This window comes from Neophocaena asiaeorientalis, unplaced genomic scaffold (assembly GCF_003031525.2).
Source record: "Neophocaena asiaeorientalis asiaeorientalis breed wild unplaced genomic scaffold, Neophocaena_asiaeorientalis_V1.1 scaffold251, whole genome shotgun sequence".
NCBI classification, from domain to species: domain Eukaryota; kingdom Metazoa; phylum Chordata; class Mammalia; order Artiodactyla; family Phocoenidae; genus Neophocaena; species Neophocaena asiaeorientalis.
Window position 1 is genome coordinate 1,253,173 of NW_020173377.1, and position 16,353 is coordinate 1,269,525.

At 40.4% G+C, this 16,353-nt stretch overlaps 1 protein-coding gene across 9 annotated transcripts in view; it reads right to left on the reverse strand.

The window, feature by feature from the left end:
• PBRM1 (polybromo 1) overlaps positions 1–16,353 on the reverse strand; it is a 95,944-nt gene that overhangs the window by 4,496 nt on the left and 75,095 nt on the right. For 3 of the 9 annotated variants that reach the window (XM_024746355.1, XM_024746354.1, XM_024746362.1), the window contains 5 exons: positions 11,558–11,741; positions 10,755–10,965; positions 9,919–10,120; positions 6,440–6,604; positions 2,906–3,061 (listed from right to left, as the gene is read on the reverse strand). In XM_024746355.1, coding sequence (XP_024602123.1) covers positions 2,906–3,061; positions 6,440–6,604; positions 9,919–10,120; positions 10,755–10,965; positions 11,558–11,741 — 918 coding nt within the window. The remainder of the gene's footprint in view (positions 1–2,905; positions 3,062–6,439; positions 6,605–9,918; positions 10,121–10,754; positions 10,966–11,557; positions 11,742–16,353) is intronic. The other 6 variants (XM_024746363.1, XM_024746358.1, XM_024746356.1 and 3 more) reach the window with 2 other exon arrangements.

Here is a 16,353-nt window from a genome sequence, read left to right on the forward strand (position 1 = left end):
AAGCACCCAAAACAGGATGTAGCATTCATATAGAAAATGCATGTTCTTTTGTTTTTTAGGTACTTTAAATACAAAGCTAGGACAATTTGTCTGATGTACATTAATTATTCATGGCTTAGAAATAATTTGAACCCTGCATAAAATTCTAGTATTTCCCTAGGTAAGCTACAGTCAGAATACAACTATATTTTCAAGGTATTTTTCTTCTGACAACAGTTTCCTGCAACTGAAGTCCGTGTTTAATTTCAGCAGTAATGGCATTGCAACCAGGCTCAGCTGTATGCAATGTGTTAGGACAGCAGGGACATAAGGGAAGAGGTTTGTGCAAGTGCACATTAAGTGACCTTTGTGGAGGCTGGAGGCACATTCTTGCTGTCCTCTCACAGGCCACCAGCACCTCTGGTTCTAACGGGAGTCACTAATGTTGGCAGAGAGGGGACACTGCCATTTGACAGACCAGCACTTTGAAAAGGAATCATCTGGAAACAGAGCAGCCTTGGTGCTATCACTTCAAATGCAAAATGACAAAGGGAAAGAGAAAGATTCCATGGTCCTACTATATTTGGACTTTGTATAAACTTCCCTTGGTGACTCGTCACAAGCAATTTCTGTCACACAAGCAAGTTCTGTCTCATAGGTCCTGGTTGATAATAACATGATGTCTTAAATTTAGCGTCTGGGGCTATTTTAATCTCAGGACCGTCCATTTCCTAGTCTCATAAAACAGAGCAATAGGTAAGGGACCCAGTTCATTAAAAACTAACAAACTACAATCAAAACCCTGGTGAGCTACTGCTTAAACCTTAAACAAGTCCAGCTGGCTGCACAGAAGGATCAACAGGAGCTAACTTCATATTCTATAGTTTCTCTGGATTCAAAATGTTGATTTTAACCAGGCAGAACCAACCCACTATTCTAAGGTTCAGAATTGCTAAATACCACTTCCAAGAAGTATTAGACGTTTGTAAGAGAGAACACACTAAGTGAAAACAAGCTTTCTGTTTACAAAGCAGGGATTTTTATATTCCAAGAACCCAGAAGGGTACCTGAATTACAAGAATAGGATCTTAGTGATTATTTGTGAGTGAGTGAAGAGGTTGCAGTGGGTAAGTTGCTGCTCCAGCAACATATTATTAACCCCTGTCCCCCTAGGACACTCACCCACCTTAGATTTCACAACACAGTGGGCCTCCCTGAGCTGCCTGTATCAATCTCTGCAGGGCAGCACAAAAAAATCAGCAACCAACCCCCTATGTGCCCTCTGTTTACAAATGCCATGCCAGGGGGCAGCTGGTGAGAATGCAGGCTGAGTCACCAGAGGAGCTCACTGAATCTCCCTCTTCTCAAAGCCTGATCAGACGTGCGTGTGTAGATACTAAGAGGGGTTCTTCCCTGTCTCCTTATCATCAGGTGTGTTGTGCTTTCTTCAAATGCATTTAGAATCTGAAAAAGGGGCAAAGGGAGACATCTACCCCCCAATACCCGCCAGAAGACCAGCTACCTAGAGGGTACTGGCCTTCGGTGTGACTCCTGCTGAGTAGCACATGCACCTGGGAGTTAAGTCCAGCTTAGTCTCACTGCTCAGTTAGATACTCTTGCCAAGGGGAGAGGGCACAGAATTAAGGACAACTCCACCTGCCACAGGAACACACCCATTTTATGACTGACACCTGCTCCAAGAGCAACTCACACATGGTCCACCACTTCCATAATGAAGCACCCACGCCCACGAACATTTCCTCCTCTGGGTGTGTCTAGATCAAATACTTCTGTGGAGTTATGGCCATTCTCTAAGCAACACTCACATCACAAAGCGTGTTACTGAAGGCTCTAGGCCAAGCCACCAGGTTAGCTCACCCTACATACTGCTGGGCACACCCTCTGAAGCTTTGTTTGGAACTCTTTATAGCCACGGGATCGGTAGATCCAATGCTGTTGTAAGCAAATCTAAGGGTTTCTACATTTTGTCATCTGGGCCAGGCCTTTAGCTAATATTTTGGATAATGGATCAAATACTATTCCAAGTCATCTTAAGGTCACATTCCCTCCAAATAGATACCTGAGGGTCAGTTTTTTTGCATATGATGGCAATTAATATGGGAACTTGTGATTTTCCTTTCATAATAATCTTTCAAATTTGCTAATTAATTGTAAAGGAAAACTGTACCTATTTCTGGGCTCCACTTATATGTTTCTATATAACTTCTGAACTTCTGTTGACAGACAAACCAGTGTCTCCAGGTAGCAAGGTGGGCTATGCTGTTCTTTAAATGTTATGTCATCCTTCTTCGGGGACTCAGAAATAGAAAACTCATTCAGGACAAATTCGTTCTCTCCCTCCTTTCTGTTCCTAGAAGGACTGACTGAAGAATTTCTAAAGAGTTCTACATTAGCGACTCTGTAATTCCCTTAGAGGGGAGGGGCTGCTTGAAAAGCAAAAGATGGAGCAGGGATTCTACACAGAAGACCCTTTGAGATAAGAATTGAACCAGAAGAAGAAATGTACTCAGGAGCAAAAAGTGCTTTTTATATCAACTGGCAATTTGGGAAACTTCATTCACTGATAAAGAGAGCAGAGCATGACCTCCTAGGCTGTGTTTGGCTTTCTGAGCACGTGTCAAATTGTTTGAGTGATTTTAGAGTATGCCTCCTGCCCCTTGATCTGCTGAGTCTAGTTTCTGTCATGTGTCCTGTGCTGCTGCTAGGCAGCCAGGTGCTCAAGGGCACAGGTGCTGAGCCACCTGCTCAATACACAGGACAGGTCCTACTGCTGACATCCCTGGGATTCTCAGTGAGGGAAGGCCTGCCCACATGGGCAGCAGGTACCTCCTGGAACAAATGGCTGAAGGAGGAAAAAGAGAATATGAAGATGAGATTAATGAGTGAATGAGGATGAAGTTCTTACCCGGTGGTGGTATGCCCGGGAGGCCGGGCACACCTGGCGGAAGATGGTGGGGTGGAGGCCCCCCGGGGTGAAGTGGCTGCATGCTGCCCATGCTAACAAGGCCATCAACTGGGCCCTGCAAAGGTGGAAGGCCTGGCGGATAGCCACCCATCATGCCTTGAAGGACACAACAAATTTCAGACATGCATCATTAACATGCAACATGAAGTAAGTAATAACAACTCCCCCCCATGCACTACTAATGAATAAAGCACCCTTAGTACTGCATGATATAACGGCAATTAGTGCAATTATTTTGTTGCAATAATGAACAAAATATAAAGTTACAAATATGAAATACATTTCTGGATGAATTAGTACTTAGTACATTATTATTTGTAGTTATTTTCCCTGTGATAAATACGCTGCATGTTTTCAGTTAAATAATAATAAAGAGGAGTTCCAGTAACAGCCTTCCCAAGGTCATGATTATTGCAAGGTGTTCAGAGACCCGTTCTGCCTACTGCGATTCTACTGAAGAGTATAAACCCCATCATTCCACTATGCCCACACTCATATGCCTATCACAGGGTACACATGAGGGGAAACTGGAATGGAGGAAAATGAGGCGCACAGCCCTGATCACAAAGCATGGTTCTCCAGCATGGGGGAGGCGGCAAGACTTTTTCAAGACTTCTATGTCCATTCCTCCTCCCTTTTAGCCCCACCACTGCTGGTAAGAATGGATCATGCTTGAGCTTGAGATGGGGAACAGCTAAGAGTCATCACAATGAATGATGTTTCATCTTTAGATCTCAAAACATGATAAAATAAAGATAAAACCTAACTCCCCAGCCCCACCCCGGCCACCAGCCAACCTAAGCCCAGGTCACTCAGTAGCCTGCACGCAGATCTTAGGAGGAATGGCTGGAGAATCAGGCTCTGTTGACATGAGAAAAGGCCAATTGTCATCATTGTCCCCAAGCACACAAATGTCCTCACAAAGACCTTCAGTTAACAGGGAACATTTTAAATGAGGTAGAGAATTTCTGTGAACAGAGGTTTTTATTCCTTTATTTTCAAAGTGCATCTTCACAACACAAAATACTTCCTGCTGGCTAGGGAAGAATTTCAAAAACAAGTATTTTTGGCAAAAAGAGTGAAAGGAAGAAGATAATTTCAGAATGTCAAAGACTCACCTATCAAAAGAACTTTAAAGCCATATGACATTTTTTTAAGCAAGGAAAACAACTTGATTTTTCTGGGATTTGAAATGATCACAATGAACAAAACACAAGGCTCCCCACGAAATGCAATCACCTTTGGACACAGCTTCTTGCACAAAGGGAGGGGTTGAGGAATTGGTGCAAAACCTCATTTTTATATTATACTTTTTGTAGAGGGGTTCTGGAAACAGTGCAAGACTCCCGGTTCTAAGAATTTTACTCTTTGATTTTCCCTGAAGAATTGTTTGAAAGGTATTTATTTATAAAGTTTAGTCTTTTGAAGCTATAAAATTACTGCAAGTTCTGAGATTGATTCAGCTTGCCTCATCGATCATATCTAAGCTGACTAAGAAACTTACAATTACACAAACCAATAAAACAAATTTTAAATAATAATCACCTTTGTACATAAAATAGGATTATCAGTTTCATTTTCTTAAAATGAGAGTTCAGAGATAAAAACTACTTTTGAACAGACACCACCATCTTAAACATGAGGAGATCCAATGCTACCAAACTGTCTTTTAACCATACCACCAGACAGAGCTTTTAGGGATAAGTAGGTGGGAATTCAAGAACGTTAGGAGGCTTTGCTTTCAATTACAAAAGCCCATCTGAACGCAGCCTTCATGGGCTGTGGTTGAAGAAATTACTAAGAATTGAAAGACATGACACTTGTCTTCATTAAACTGTACTTTGGCATTTATTATCCCAGTCACATGTGTTCAAATGAGCTTCAATGCTTGTAAGCAAAGCTGGTCTCAGACAGCAACAAGGCTAAGACTTAGGCCCTATGCAAACCTGTAAACCCATAAGAAATCACTCTCTTAAGCTGCAAAGTCCCCACTGTGGACCAAAGACTGCTTACTGTAGAGAATGCTTGCCCTGCACTCCCACAGCCCAGAAGACTGGGCAGCAAAAGGTTTAATAATGGAGCAGGGGCTTTCTGGAAGGGGGCCACCCTCCTCACCCATCAGAGCTCTGTGATGTTATTCCCCAACAGGGAGCTAAAATGCTGCAGCTGCTGTTTTTCAATGTTTTTAGCTGTTTGAATTGGTTTTGTTAATGTGTCCCTGGGCTTTTTAGTCAAGGGCACAGTGCTATAATATCACACATCAAATAGAACAAAAGAGAATGTCAATGAGGGAATTCTAACTCTCAAAGTCCCCATGTTCAAGGTCTGATTTCTAAAAACCTCTGGCACCCCATTAACCAAAATGGGCCATGGAATAGAGCAGGCGATTATGAGATTTGTTAGATCAACATCAGTTACACTGAAAGTACTGAAAGCCATGATTCAGATGTGCTTTGGCGAGTGCAACTGCTGAGTTCAGCGATAGTGCATTTGAGAACTTGCCATCACAAAAGGTAGGAGCAACAATGGAAAAGTTATCTTATGCTACTCTGCCTTAAAAAGCAAAAAAAAAAAAAAGTGAAAACAAAAACAGCATCCCAATGAGCCTGTCTTGAGCAACACTATCTTGGACTCCCTGAAAAAAGAGGTCAGACTGCTTGCTTAAGAAGAAACACAGCTTGAATGGACCTCACCAGGCTTAGAAAGATCACGAAGGAGGGACCCGAGAAGTGGTCTGCAGGTTTCTCATTGGAGACACGTCAGACAAGAATATTCAAGAATAGCCAAATTTGCTATGGCTACCAGAACCAGAGACAACACACACAAGCAAACCACATTCATCTTTTCTTTTCTTTTTTTAAAAATATGTGACTGGGATACTAACAGAAAATGCAGTTTAATGTAATTAAATAGAAAAGCATTACAGAGTGGGCACAATGAATTGATTAAGGACTTTGTATTCTACTTAGCAGTCATGCACATTGGTGACCAAGAAAGGATTTACAATTCATTGTCAAAAATCCTTTTAAATGGTCAGTCTTTTAAGGATGGCTGCAGCAGAACAAGGCAAACTGAATACTGGAATGAGATGGGAAAATCATCACCACCTAAAGACTAGTTTTGTGTTTTCTCTTGGGAGTCCCTCCAGAACAGAATTCAGGGTCTGTTTATATTTTCTGCTGTAGAACTCTATCAAGAGCAGTCTGCGGTGGAGAATATCGCCAGACCATGCCCACAGCCAGGGAAGAGCTGCTCCCTACCAATTCCCAGGATTGGGCCCAGGGCCCATTTCTGGGGTAGAGGGGAGGCATTGCCCATAAGGGAAAGGCGATATAAGGACAACATGGATGACTTCAAACTTTGAATCTGTCATGAGAAAAGCCTAGAGACTGTGGCTTACTCCTTGTTGGAGGAAAAAAAAAAATGAAGGAATTTCTTAAAGTGGAAAAAAATGGTCTTAGCTCCTGTTTTTACCTGCAACAGGTGTCAACTGCTGATTGAGCATCCCCATTGGTGTTGGTGGTGGCACCACCCCCATGAGAGCCCCCACAGGGGTGCCTGCTCGGGGAGAAGCACTCGGCTGCTGTTGCTGTGCTGCTCGCTCTCTCTCCTGCTGCTCAGCAACTTTAGCTGCCCGCTCTGTAAAGGCATTTCAGATTTTCAATTCTGTTTTTAACCCAGGAATTCAAAATACCATCCATTGCATTCAACAGGACTAGTAAAAACACAGGCAACAGTTCTGTCTCAATGGAAGGAACAGTAGATGACTAGTCTCAACACAGGAGGAGTCAGGCCGATTTCACTTGGTAACCTAGAGTCCAGCTTTCCTATCCCATCTTGAGAACTGGTCTGCAAAGATTTCAAGAATGTTAAGACTGCAACACACATTCAGAAAGCACAGATTTTATTTAAAAACGTCACCAGCATAACCAACGTGGTTAATCTCACAAGGCACCCTGAAGATGAGAAGCGCTACCATTATTCTAGTATTAATAGCATTACAAATTATTTATAATTTCAACATGAAGCAATTCCATGGCCCATTGTAATTTTTGGCACAACTGTTACTTACTATATTTTCCTGATTCCTGGCACCCAATTTTACTAAGATTTGAGGACTCTTGTCATTAGTGTCATGAGGTTTAGCAGCTGAAGAAAATTAACTCTGTAAGGGAAAAGGAGCTTACTGCCTCCTCCACAAGGTTTTAGGGAAAATAAACGCTAATTTGTACATTCTAATGAAGCAAAGAGGTCATGTTTAATAAACCCCAAGGGAAAAAAATGCATGATACTCCAGGCTACAGTCATCAGAAGCAGGGAATAATATATATACACATATGAAGCAATGGAGAATGTACTGACAGAACCAGGTTTCCTGAAGCTGAGTTCAATACTGACCATAAATCATACTAAATCAGCAAAAGTTCCAGAATTCATACTTATTTCATCCAAAATGCAAGAGGAGCATTAGCTTGTGCCAGTTCTGGGCTGTGGAACATCCCTGCTACACCGCTCACTCCTATGAGCTACTCTTTCTGCTTCTCCATAGCCAGTGGCCCCAACAATCACATTCCCAGTCTTTTTGGGAGCTAGCAGGCTGGACCCTTACTAGAGAACTCTAGAAATGTGCATTCCCAAAGCTCCCACAATACAGGGTTTATTTTGCTTCACCATTCATAAATAGGAACTCCTCTCCACTCTTCACATGGGCAAACTGAGACTGGAGACAGGTAGTGACTTGTCCAAGGATATAGAGAGAACCAGCAACCTGCGGCTCTGATTCCTGGTATCAAACTCCCAACTGCCACACATTAACCCTCCAACAAGGAATTCAAAAGGCTACTGCTGGCTGATCTAAGGAAGGGGAAAACAGCTTAGGTCACATGGCTTTAAAGAGCTTCGAGAAGCAACGGCTCCAGTCCTCCTTTGTGTGATAATGTGAAAGTCAACCAAGTCAAAGCTTCCTCGGCTGCGACAGTGTTACCTGCAGAGACTTGTCATCACTCACTACACTGTCCCAGTTTACAGATCCTCTGTACAATGAGCGTGAGGGACAAAGGCCATTTTAACAACCTATTTCCTTGAACTAGCAGTAAAAAAAACACTGATGACCTAGACCCCCACATTAAGTTCTCATATTTTCATTACACAAATGACACAGTAAAATGGGAGAGCAAAAAAATGAAGTTGAAAAAAGAAAATTTCAGGGCTGTGGATGGAATTGGACTGGCTACCTGTTGGTTCTTTTTGGGCTGTCTTAGAAAAGAGAATTATTAAATGAAGTCAGCCAACCTCCAAACTTTGGGTTTTGAATTCAATGGGCCTGAACACCAAAAGTTCAGATTTTGTGTCTCAGGCAGACACTGCTGAGTCATATAGTTCCTCTCACTAAGTTCTCACTGAAATTTCAGATCTCCCTTTGAATTTGGAAGAATTTCCCAGAAGCCATCATTTCTCCTTCTCTTCAGTTCTGCTCCAGCATTTTTACTTTTACATCATCTCCAGACACATTTCTCGCTCTTGTTCACACTCTGAATAACCAGCCATGCAGTACTGGCTTCATTTGTCCTGGACCAGGCTTTACAGCCATGTGAGCTTCATTTTTAACACTTCTCCAACTGAGTGATATATCTGGTCTTAACTTCCACTAAGGTTAGAAATACCAAAGCTCTCCAAAGTTCTAGGTTCTTACAGAACTGACTATGGTTTCTCAAAGAATATTCTGTCAAATATTAGTTCTTCAGGATATTAGCTGATATTACATGAATACCTGATCAAGTTTCAGAAAATGCCAGGTGAAAAAAGTAGGTTATTTACTACAGGTTTAAAGACTTTCATATGGCAATATGCACTGTTAAGTTTCTAAGAGAGAAAGTTTTTGGAGTGCTTCTCAAACTGGTTTTGCCACAAATGTTTTCTGAATGAACATCTTGTAGGACTAGGGTTCTGCAGAAGATCCTTGGGGAAGCCTGTCAGATAATTTTATAATAATAAATCAACTGTAATAAATGAAAGGAGTAAACTATTTTTTTAAAAAAGGAGTTTCTTTGGAAACTCCATAAACTGTAATAAAGGAGGCAGCCTTGATAATGAATTTGTTTATGCTTGCTGGATTTGGACCTGGCCAAGAAGAGTAATGGTGATCATTATGGTCAATCAAGAGAGGGCTTTAAACTGGCAAAATGAAGCATTATATACAATTCCAAATGAAAAAAAAATACAGCTCTAACGGCAACAGTCCTGCCTAGTCTAATGTTTATTACTCATTTCTTTATTAAAGTCATGCCTGATATTAAAAAACCAAAAACCTCTCTTAAGTATTTGTCCTTAATGGCTAAGAACCACCAAATCCTTGAATGATAGCTCATAGCCCCAAATGATTTAATTATAGAGTAAAAGGAAAATGAAGGCAGTTGAGCTTTATCAAAGAGAACCCAAGTACCTTAAAAGTAGCTATGAATGCAGCACAGGCCAGGACTGGCCTAGGAAACCAAGCGCTTCAGCCAAGCCTCAGCCTGGAGTTTATACATATGGCTTATCGAGAGCCGTAACAGAAGATCACTGATTTTGAAAGCCCCATTTCAGATGAATTTTAACCAAAATTATATTTAACATCCTTGTATAATCATTCCCCAGCTCAACACATGTGTGCTTACAGGACTTAATGAAAGAAAAAAAATCATGCAATTTTTAATAGCTAAATATTTGTTTGAGAAATTTGGGGGAAAAAAAAAACCACACCAGGATCAGAGGCCAAGTCAGAGACAGCACTTCCTCAGTCAGGACAAGGCTGACACTTAAACTGCTGGATGGGAGCCATTTGAGACAGTCCCCAACACAAAGTTCACGTGCAAGTGGTAAGAACAAGAGATTCAACCTGTCTATGCACGTGCATTGCTGAGAACACCCCCTTGCTTAGAAAGCTCAGACAATTGTGCCTACGCTCTATTTACCTTCATATTCTGCTTTCTTGGCTGTCTCAAGGTTTCTCCATTCTGTCCCCACCAGTCGGCTGAGCTCACCAAAAGAGTAGTCTGGGTGCTGGGCCTTAATCACAGCTCTCATCTCACTGCTGAACAGGATGTAGCCACTCATGTTGATTTTCCGTTTGGAGCCTTCCTTCTTTGCACTGCCTTTGGCAGACTTTGGGGTAGACTGTAAGACAGAAAGCTCTTATAGTGCATCGGAACTTTGCATCTGGTCAATTGTTAAAGGTTTCTGGAAGCCAGGAACATGCGACTCAACAGCTGTTTTATAGACATGTTCAGTTTATAGCTGGCCATTTTCATGTTCAAAACACAGCTCTTCCTTGTCTCTTACCATATAAGAAAAATGAAAGTTTCACTGAATTCCATGACTGCAATCTATAATAGTGACCTCACAATGAAGTCTTCAGAAAATTCTAAATGAAAAAAATATACCAATAGGGATCACCTTAACCGAAAGATGAGGTCCTAAAGAAAGAGAGACTAGAAAGATATAAGCAATAAAAGATACAGTAACAGAATGATGCAGTCCCTCATGGCTTTCCTTCAATACAAGGCAAGAAGAACTTTCTAACTAAACCTGCCACTAAAACCAGCTGTCTATGAAATTTAAAAAAATAGATATTAAATTTTAAGTTATTAGTGGCATCGTGAAAAAAAAAAACAAAACCTGTTCCTTCCTGTAGCATTCTAGGTTGAAGCTCCCATAATATAGGGGTTGGATGTCTCCTCCCTTTTGGGTTTGAATTTGCTGCAAACCAGAGCTGGAAATAAGACAAGTAACAGGAACTTGTCACCTTCACCTGTGGGGGTGTGTAGGGCATGAGATCCAGCTCACTGGCCAGGGGAGTCTGAAGTTGAGGTAGAGAAGGAGGCTCAATGACCTCACTATCCTCTTCTCCCATCTCTTCAATATCATCATCTCCACCTTCTAACTCAGCAAATTTAGCTTCTAGCAACTGGATCTTCTTTTCCAATAAAGGTGAGGGCTCCTTCTGAGGAACAGTCGGTTTTCTAAAAGAAGTGACATAAGAACAAATAAATAAAATGAAATCACCTAACACTACTCCAGGATTGATCAGAAAGAAATGTTCTGCCTTAATATCTAGAAGCAACGTCCTGCAATCTGCAATGTCTACTCTAAGTCAGCAAGGGAAAGAATTAAAACGTATATTTATAGTCACACCTACTTACAGATGCTTGTTTTTAAGGGATCCTGCTGAATACCCACAAAAGCACTGGGTGCAAAGTTGAGATCTAGTTGCCAATATATAGTGAAAAGAATTTTCGTAGTCTACAGAACTGTGCAACCTCTTGATAGACAGGCTATGAACCAGAACCAAAGATTTCTGCCTCCATATTACAATTACTGAAGTCTACGCCAAGAGGACTGTTATACCAGTTATCACATCTCAGCATTTTATGAGGATTTTCCTTTAATATTTAATTGAATGAATTAATATTTTCTATTTGAAATGTCGACTGCTCTGGTTTAAGACCTAATAAAAAACACAAACAAAAAACCCACCCTGGACTATGCTATTTTGATATCAGTTTTACTATTAGGAGCTGAAGTGCTCTTTCTTCCTTAGTTTTTCAAGTTTACCTGAAGTAATAAATTTCATCATCTACCACTTTAGCAGAGAGTGAAAACCTCTTCAGTCCCTTGAATTTCTTCATCTGCTTGTCACTTTCATTGTAGCGGCTCTCACAAAGCAGAATGTCATTTTCTGGAATTTCAGTTGGCCTGCAGGAGAGGAAGTCCTTGAATGACAATACAGCACACTTTCCTGAAAGAGAAAATTGGAGAGAAATTAAAGGAGTAAACTGTGGTCATAGCTAACAGTTATTTTAAATTTGTATTATTTTTGAATTAAGATATTCACATGATTCAAGTTAGAAGATTTAAAGGGTATACACAGGTGTAAGAATAGATATGTAGGTCAATGGAATAGAATTAAAAGTCTAAAATAAACCCATACAATTGAGTTTTTACGGGTAACTGATTTTCGACAAGGGTGCCAAGACAATTCAATGGGGAAAGAATAGTCTCTTTAACAAGTAGTGATGGAACAACTGGATTTCCACACGCAAAAGCATGGAGCTAGAAGCCTACCATATACCATATACACAAAATAATTCAAAATGGATCAAAGACCTTAATGTAAGAGCTACAACTATAAAACTCTTAGAAGAAAAACATAGGTGTAAATCTTTGTGACCCTCTATTAGGCGATGGTTTCATAAATGTGACATCAAAATCACAAACAACCAAAGAAAATAAAGATAAACTGGACTTCATCAAAATTAAAAACTTCTGTTTTTCAAAGGACACAAAATGGAAAGACATAGAACAGCAGAATATATTTGCAAATTATATATCTCTGGTAAGAATCTAATATCCAGAATATATAAAGAACTCCTACTACTCAGCAATAATAAGACAACTCAAAAAATAGGCAAAGGATCTGAACAGACATTTCCCCAAAGAAGACACACAGATAGCCAAAAAGCTCATGAAAAGATGCTCACATCATTACTCATTAGGGAAATACAAATCAAAACTGAAATGAAATACCACTTCACATTCATTAGGATGGCTATTATAAAGGGAAAAAAGCCAAACAAAACCTCCAGAAAGTAACAAGTGTTGGTAAAGATGTGGAGAAATTGGAATCCTTGTATATCACTGGTGGTAATGTAAAATGGTACAGCTGCTGTGGAAAACAGTTTGGCAGTTTCTCAAAAAGTTAAACAGAGTTCATCCAGCAATTCTACTTCTAGGTAAATATCCAGAAGAACTGAAAGCAGGGACTCAAACAGATACTCATACACCAATGTTCATAGCAGCATTATACACAATTGGCCAAAAGGTAGAAACCACCCAAATGTCCATCAACAGATGAATGAATAAACAAAATGTTATATACACATATAATAAATACTATTCAGCCTTAAAAAGGAATAAAATTCTGATACACTATGGATGAAGCTTGAGAATTTTTAATTTATGCTAAGTAATGTAAGTCAGACACAAAAGGACAAATTTTGCATGATTCCACTTACATAATGTACCCAGAATAGGCAAAATTCATAGAGAAATAAAGTAAAACAGTGCTTACCAGGGGCTGGGAGAGGCGGAAATGGGTAGTTATTGCTTAATGGGTACAGAGTTTCTATTTGGGGTGATGAAAAGTTCTAGATGTGTTCTAGTGATGGTTGTACAATAGTGTCGATGGATTTAATGTCAGTGAATTGTCCAGTTAAAAATGGTTAAAATGTTGCACTTTATGTTACGTATATTTTACCACACATACAAACTTACAGATGGTAGCATATCACTTATATTGTTTTACACCTAAATTTTGCTCCAAAATAATATATCTTGAGGATCACTGCTGGTATTAATATATTTATTCAACTAGCTCCCTACTGACGGATGTTTAGGTTGTTTCCAAATTTTTGCTCTCGTACTGAAGCAAAACAATATCGACATAAATAATTTAAGACATATATCGGACTTCCCTGGTGGTACAGTGGTTAGGAATCCGCCTGCCAACGCAGGGGACACGAGTTTGAGCCCTGGTCCAGGAAGATCCCACGTGCTGCAGAGCAACTAAGCCTGTGTACCACAAATACTAAGCCTGTGCTCTAGAGCCCACAAGCCACAACTACTGATTCTGCGTGCCATAACTACTGAAGCCCACACGCCTAGAACCTGTGCTCCGCAACAAGACAAGCCACCACAATGAGAAGCCCGCGCACCACAACGAAGAGTAGCCCCCACTCGATGCAACTCGAGAAAGACCGCACTCAGCAACAAAGACCCTACGCAGCCTCCCCCCCTCAAAAAAAGACACATATCAATTTGCACATGGATGAATACATTTGAGGAATAAATTTCTAATAGTATAAAACCTGGGTCAAAGGGTATGTACACTTTAATTTTTATAGGTATTATCAAATTACCTTCCATAGAGGTTATGCTAATTCATAAACCCACCACAAAGTGGGCAAATGCCACTTCCCTGTATTCTTATCAACTAGTAAACATATGAATTTTTGACAATTTGATAGGTAATTAAAAAAAAAGCAGCATCTGGGTAATTTTAATTTGCATTTCTCTACTGGCTGAAGTTCGTATTTTCTTTTAAGAACCACTGATAAACCTCTCTGCTCTCTCTTAATCTTTGCCCATTTTCCTATTGGATGTTGATATTTTTTTCTAATTGTTTATAGGAGCTCTTCATATATGAGGGAAATTTGATCTTTTTCTATGATATACATTGCAAATATCTTCCCAAAGTTGTCATCTGTCTTTACTTCTGCCAAACATTTTAAACTTTTATATAGTTGAATTTATCCATCTTTCTTGTAAGAGTTCTGGGTTTTATGTCACAGGTTGTAAGAATTTCTTTCCCATCACTTCTTTTGGTATCTTTGCTACTTCATTTTAGGTTCATTTAAGCCTGTGATTTATCTGGGAATTTATTTTGAAGTTGATGCGAGAGATGGATACAATTTTACTTTTTCCAAATGGCTACCTAATTTCCAAATATTACTTAGAGAAAAATCCATCTTTTCCCACTTACCTGGGATGTCACTTTTATCACAAATTAAATTATATTTGAGTCTACTGCTAAAGTTTCTATTCTGTTCAAATAATGTTTATTCATATATCATATAAATAATTTAAATTATTATAGTGTTATAATGTTTTAGTATCTGTAAGGATAGACACTCTCCCCTTCACCATGCTTTTCAGAATTTTCCTGATTTTTGTTTCTTTTTTGACATGATGTTAAAAAATCAGTTTATTTAGTCCCAACTTTCTCACAGATAATTCCCATTGGTATGTCTATTGGGCTCACATTAAAGATTAATTTAGGGCTTCCCTGGTGGCGCAGTGGTTGAGAGTCTGCCTGCCGATGCAGGGGACACGGGTTCGTGCCCGGGTCCAGGAGGATCCCACATGCCGCAGAGTGGCTGGGCCCGTGAGCCATGGCCGCTGGGCCTGCACGTCTGGAGCCTGTGCTCCACAGTGGAAGAGGCCACAACAGTGAGAGGCCCATGTACCGCAAAAAAAAAAAAGATTAATTTAGGGAGAATGAACATCTCTATGTTGAAAATTCTTATTCAAGCACATGGTATATGCTCTGCAATTTGTTCAAGCATTCCACTGACTGACTGATTGACTGACTGATTGATTGATTGGGTGTGTTGGGTCTTTGTTGCTGCTCATGGGCTTCCTCTAGTTGCGGTGAGCAGGGGCTACTCTTCGTTGAAGTGCACAGGCTTCTCATTGTGGTGGCTTCTCTTATTGTGGAGCACGGGATTTAGGTGCACAGGCTTCAGTAGTTGTGGCTCACGGGCTCTAGAACACAGGCTCAATATTTGTGGTGGATGGGTTTAGTTGCTCTGCGGCATGTGGGATCTCCCCAGACCAGGGCTCGAACCCGTGTCCCCTGCATTGGCAGGCGGATTCTTAATCACTGTGTCACCAGGGAAGTCCAAGCATTCCCTTTTAAATGCATTAAAAGTAGCACTAAAAAACTTTCTTTATACAACTGTGGCAATACCTTGTTAAATTTATCCTAAAGTAATTCTTATTATTATTTAATCTTTTTTAAAGTGCATTTTAAAAAATTAATTAATTAATATTTTGGCTGCCTTGGGTCTTTGTTGCTGCGCGCGGGCTTTCTCTAGTTGCAGCAAGCAGGGGCTACTCTTTGTTGCGGTGCACGGGCTTCTCATTGCGGTGGCTTCTCTTGTTAAAGAGCACGGGCTCTAGGCACGTGGGTTTCAGTAGTTGTGGCACGTGGGCTCAGTAGCTGTGGCTCACGGGCTCAGTAGTTGTGTCTTACGGGCTTAGCTGCTCTGCGGCATGTGGGATTTTCCCGGACCAGGGCTCGAACCTGTGTCCCCTGCATTGGCAGGCGGATTCCTAACCACTGCACCACTAGGGAAGTCCTATTATTTAATCTTTCAAGGCAATTAGTTTGTTATTAATTTTATATTCAACCATCTTACTTCTCTTATTATGTGCCATGACTTCTTGGTTGATTCTCTTGAATTTTCACCTCCTTAATTTCCTTATTTGAAATGTCTGTTTCTTACTTCTATCTGCACTGGCTAATACCTTCAGAACAATGTTAAACATGAGTGACAAGGACATTCGTATTTTGCTCTTGAACTTAACAGGAGTGTTCATAGCTAACAACTTACTAAACATTTACAAACAAAACATGTAAAAACAGGTCAGAAACACTTTATAACTCTTTTTTTTTTTGGCCGCACTGTGTGGCTTGCAGGGTCTTAGTTCCCTGACCAGGGATCAAACCAGTGCCCCTGTAGTAGAAGCATGGCGTCTTAACCGCTGAAGAACCAGGGAAGTCCCCATAT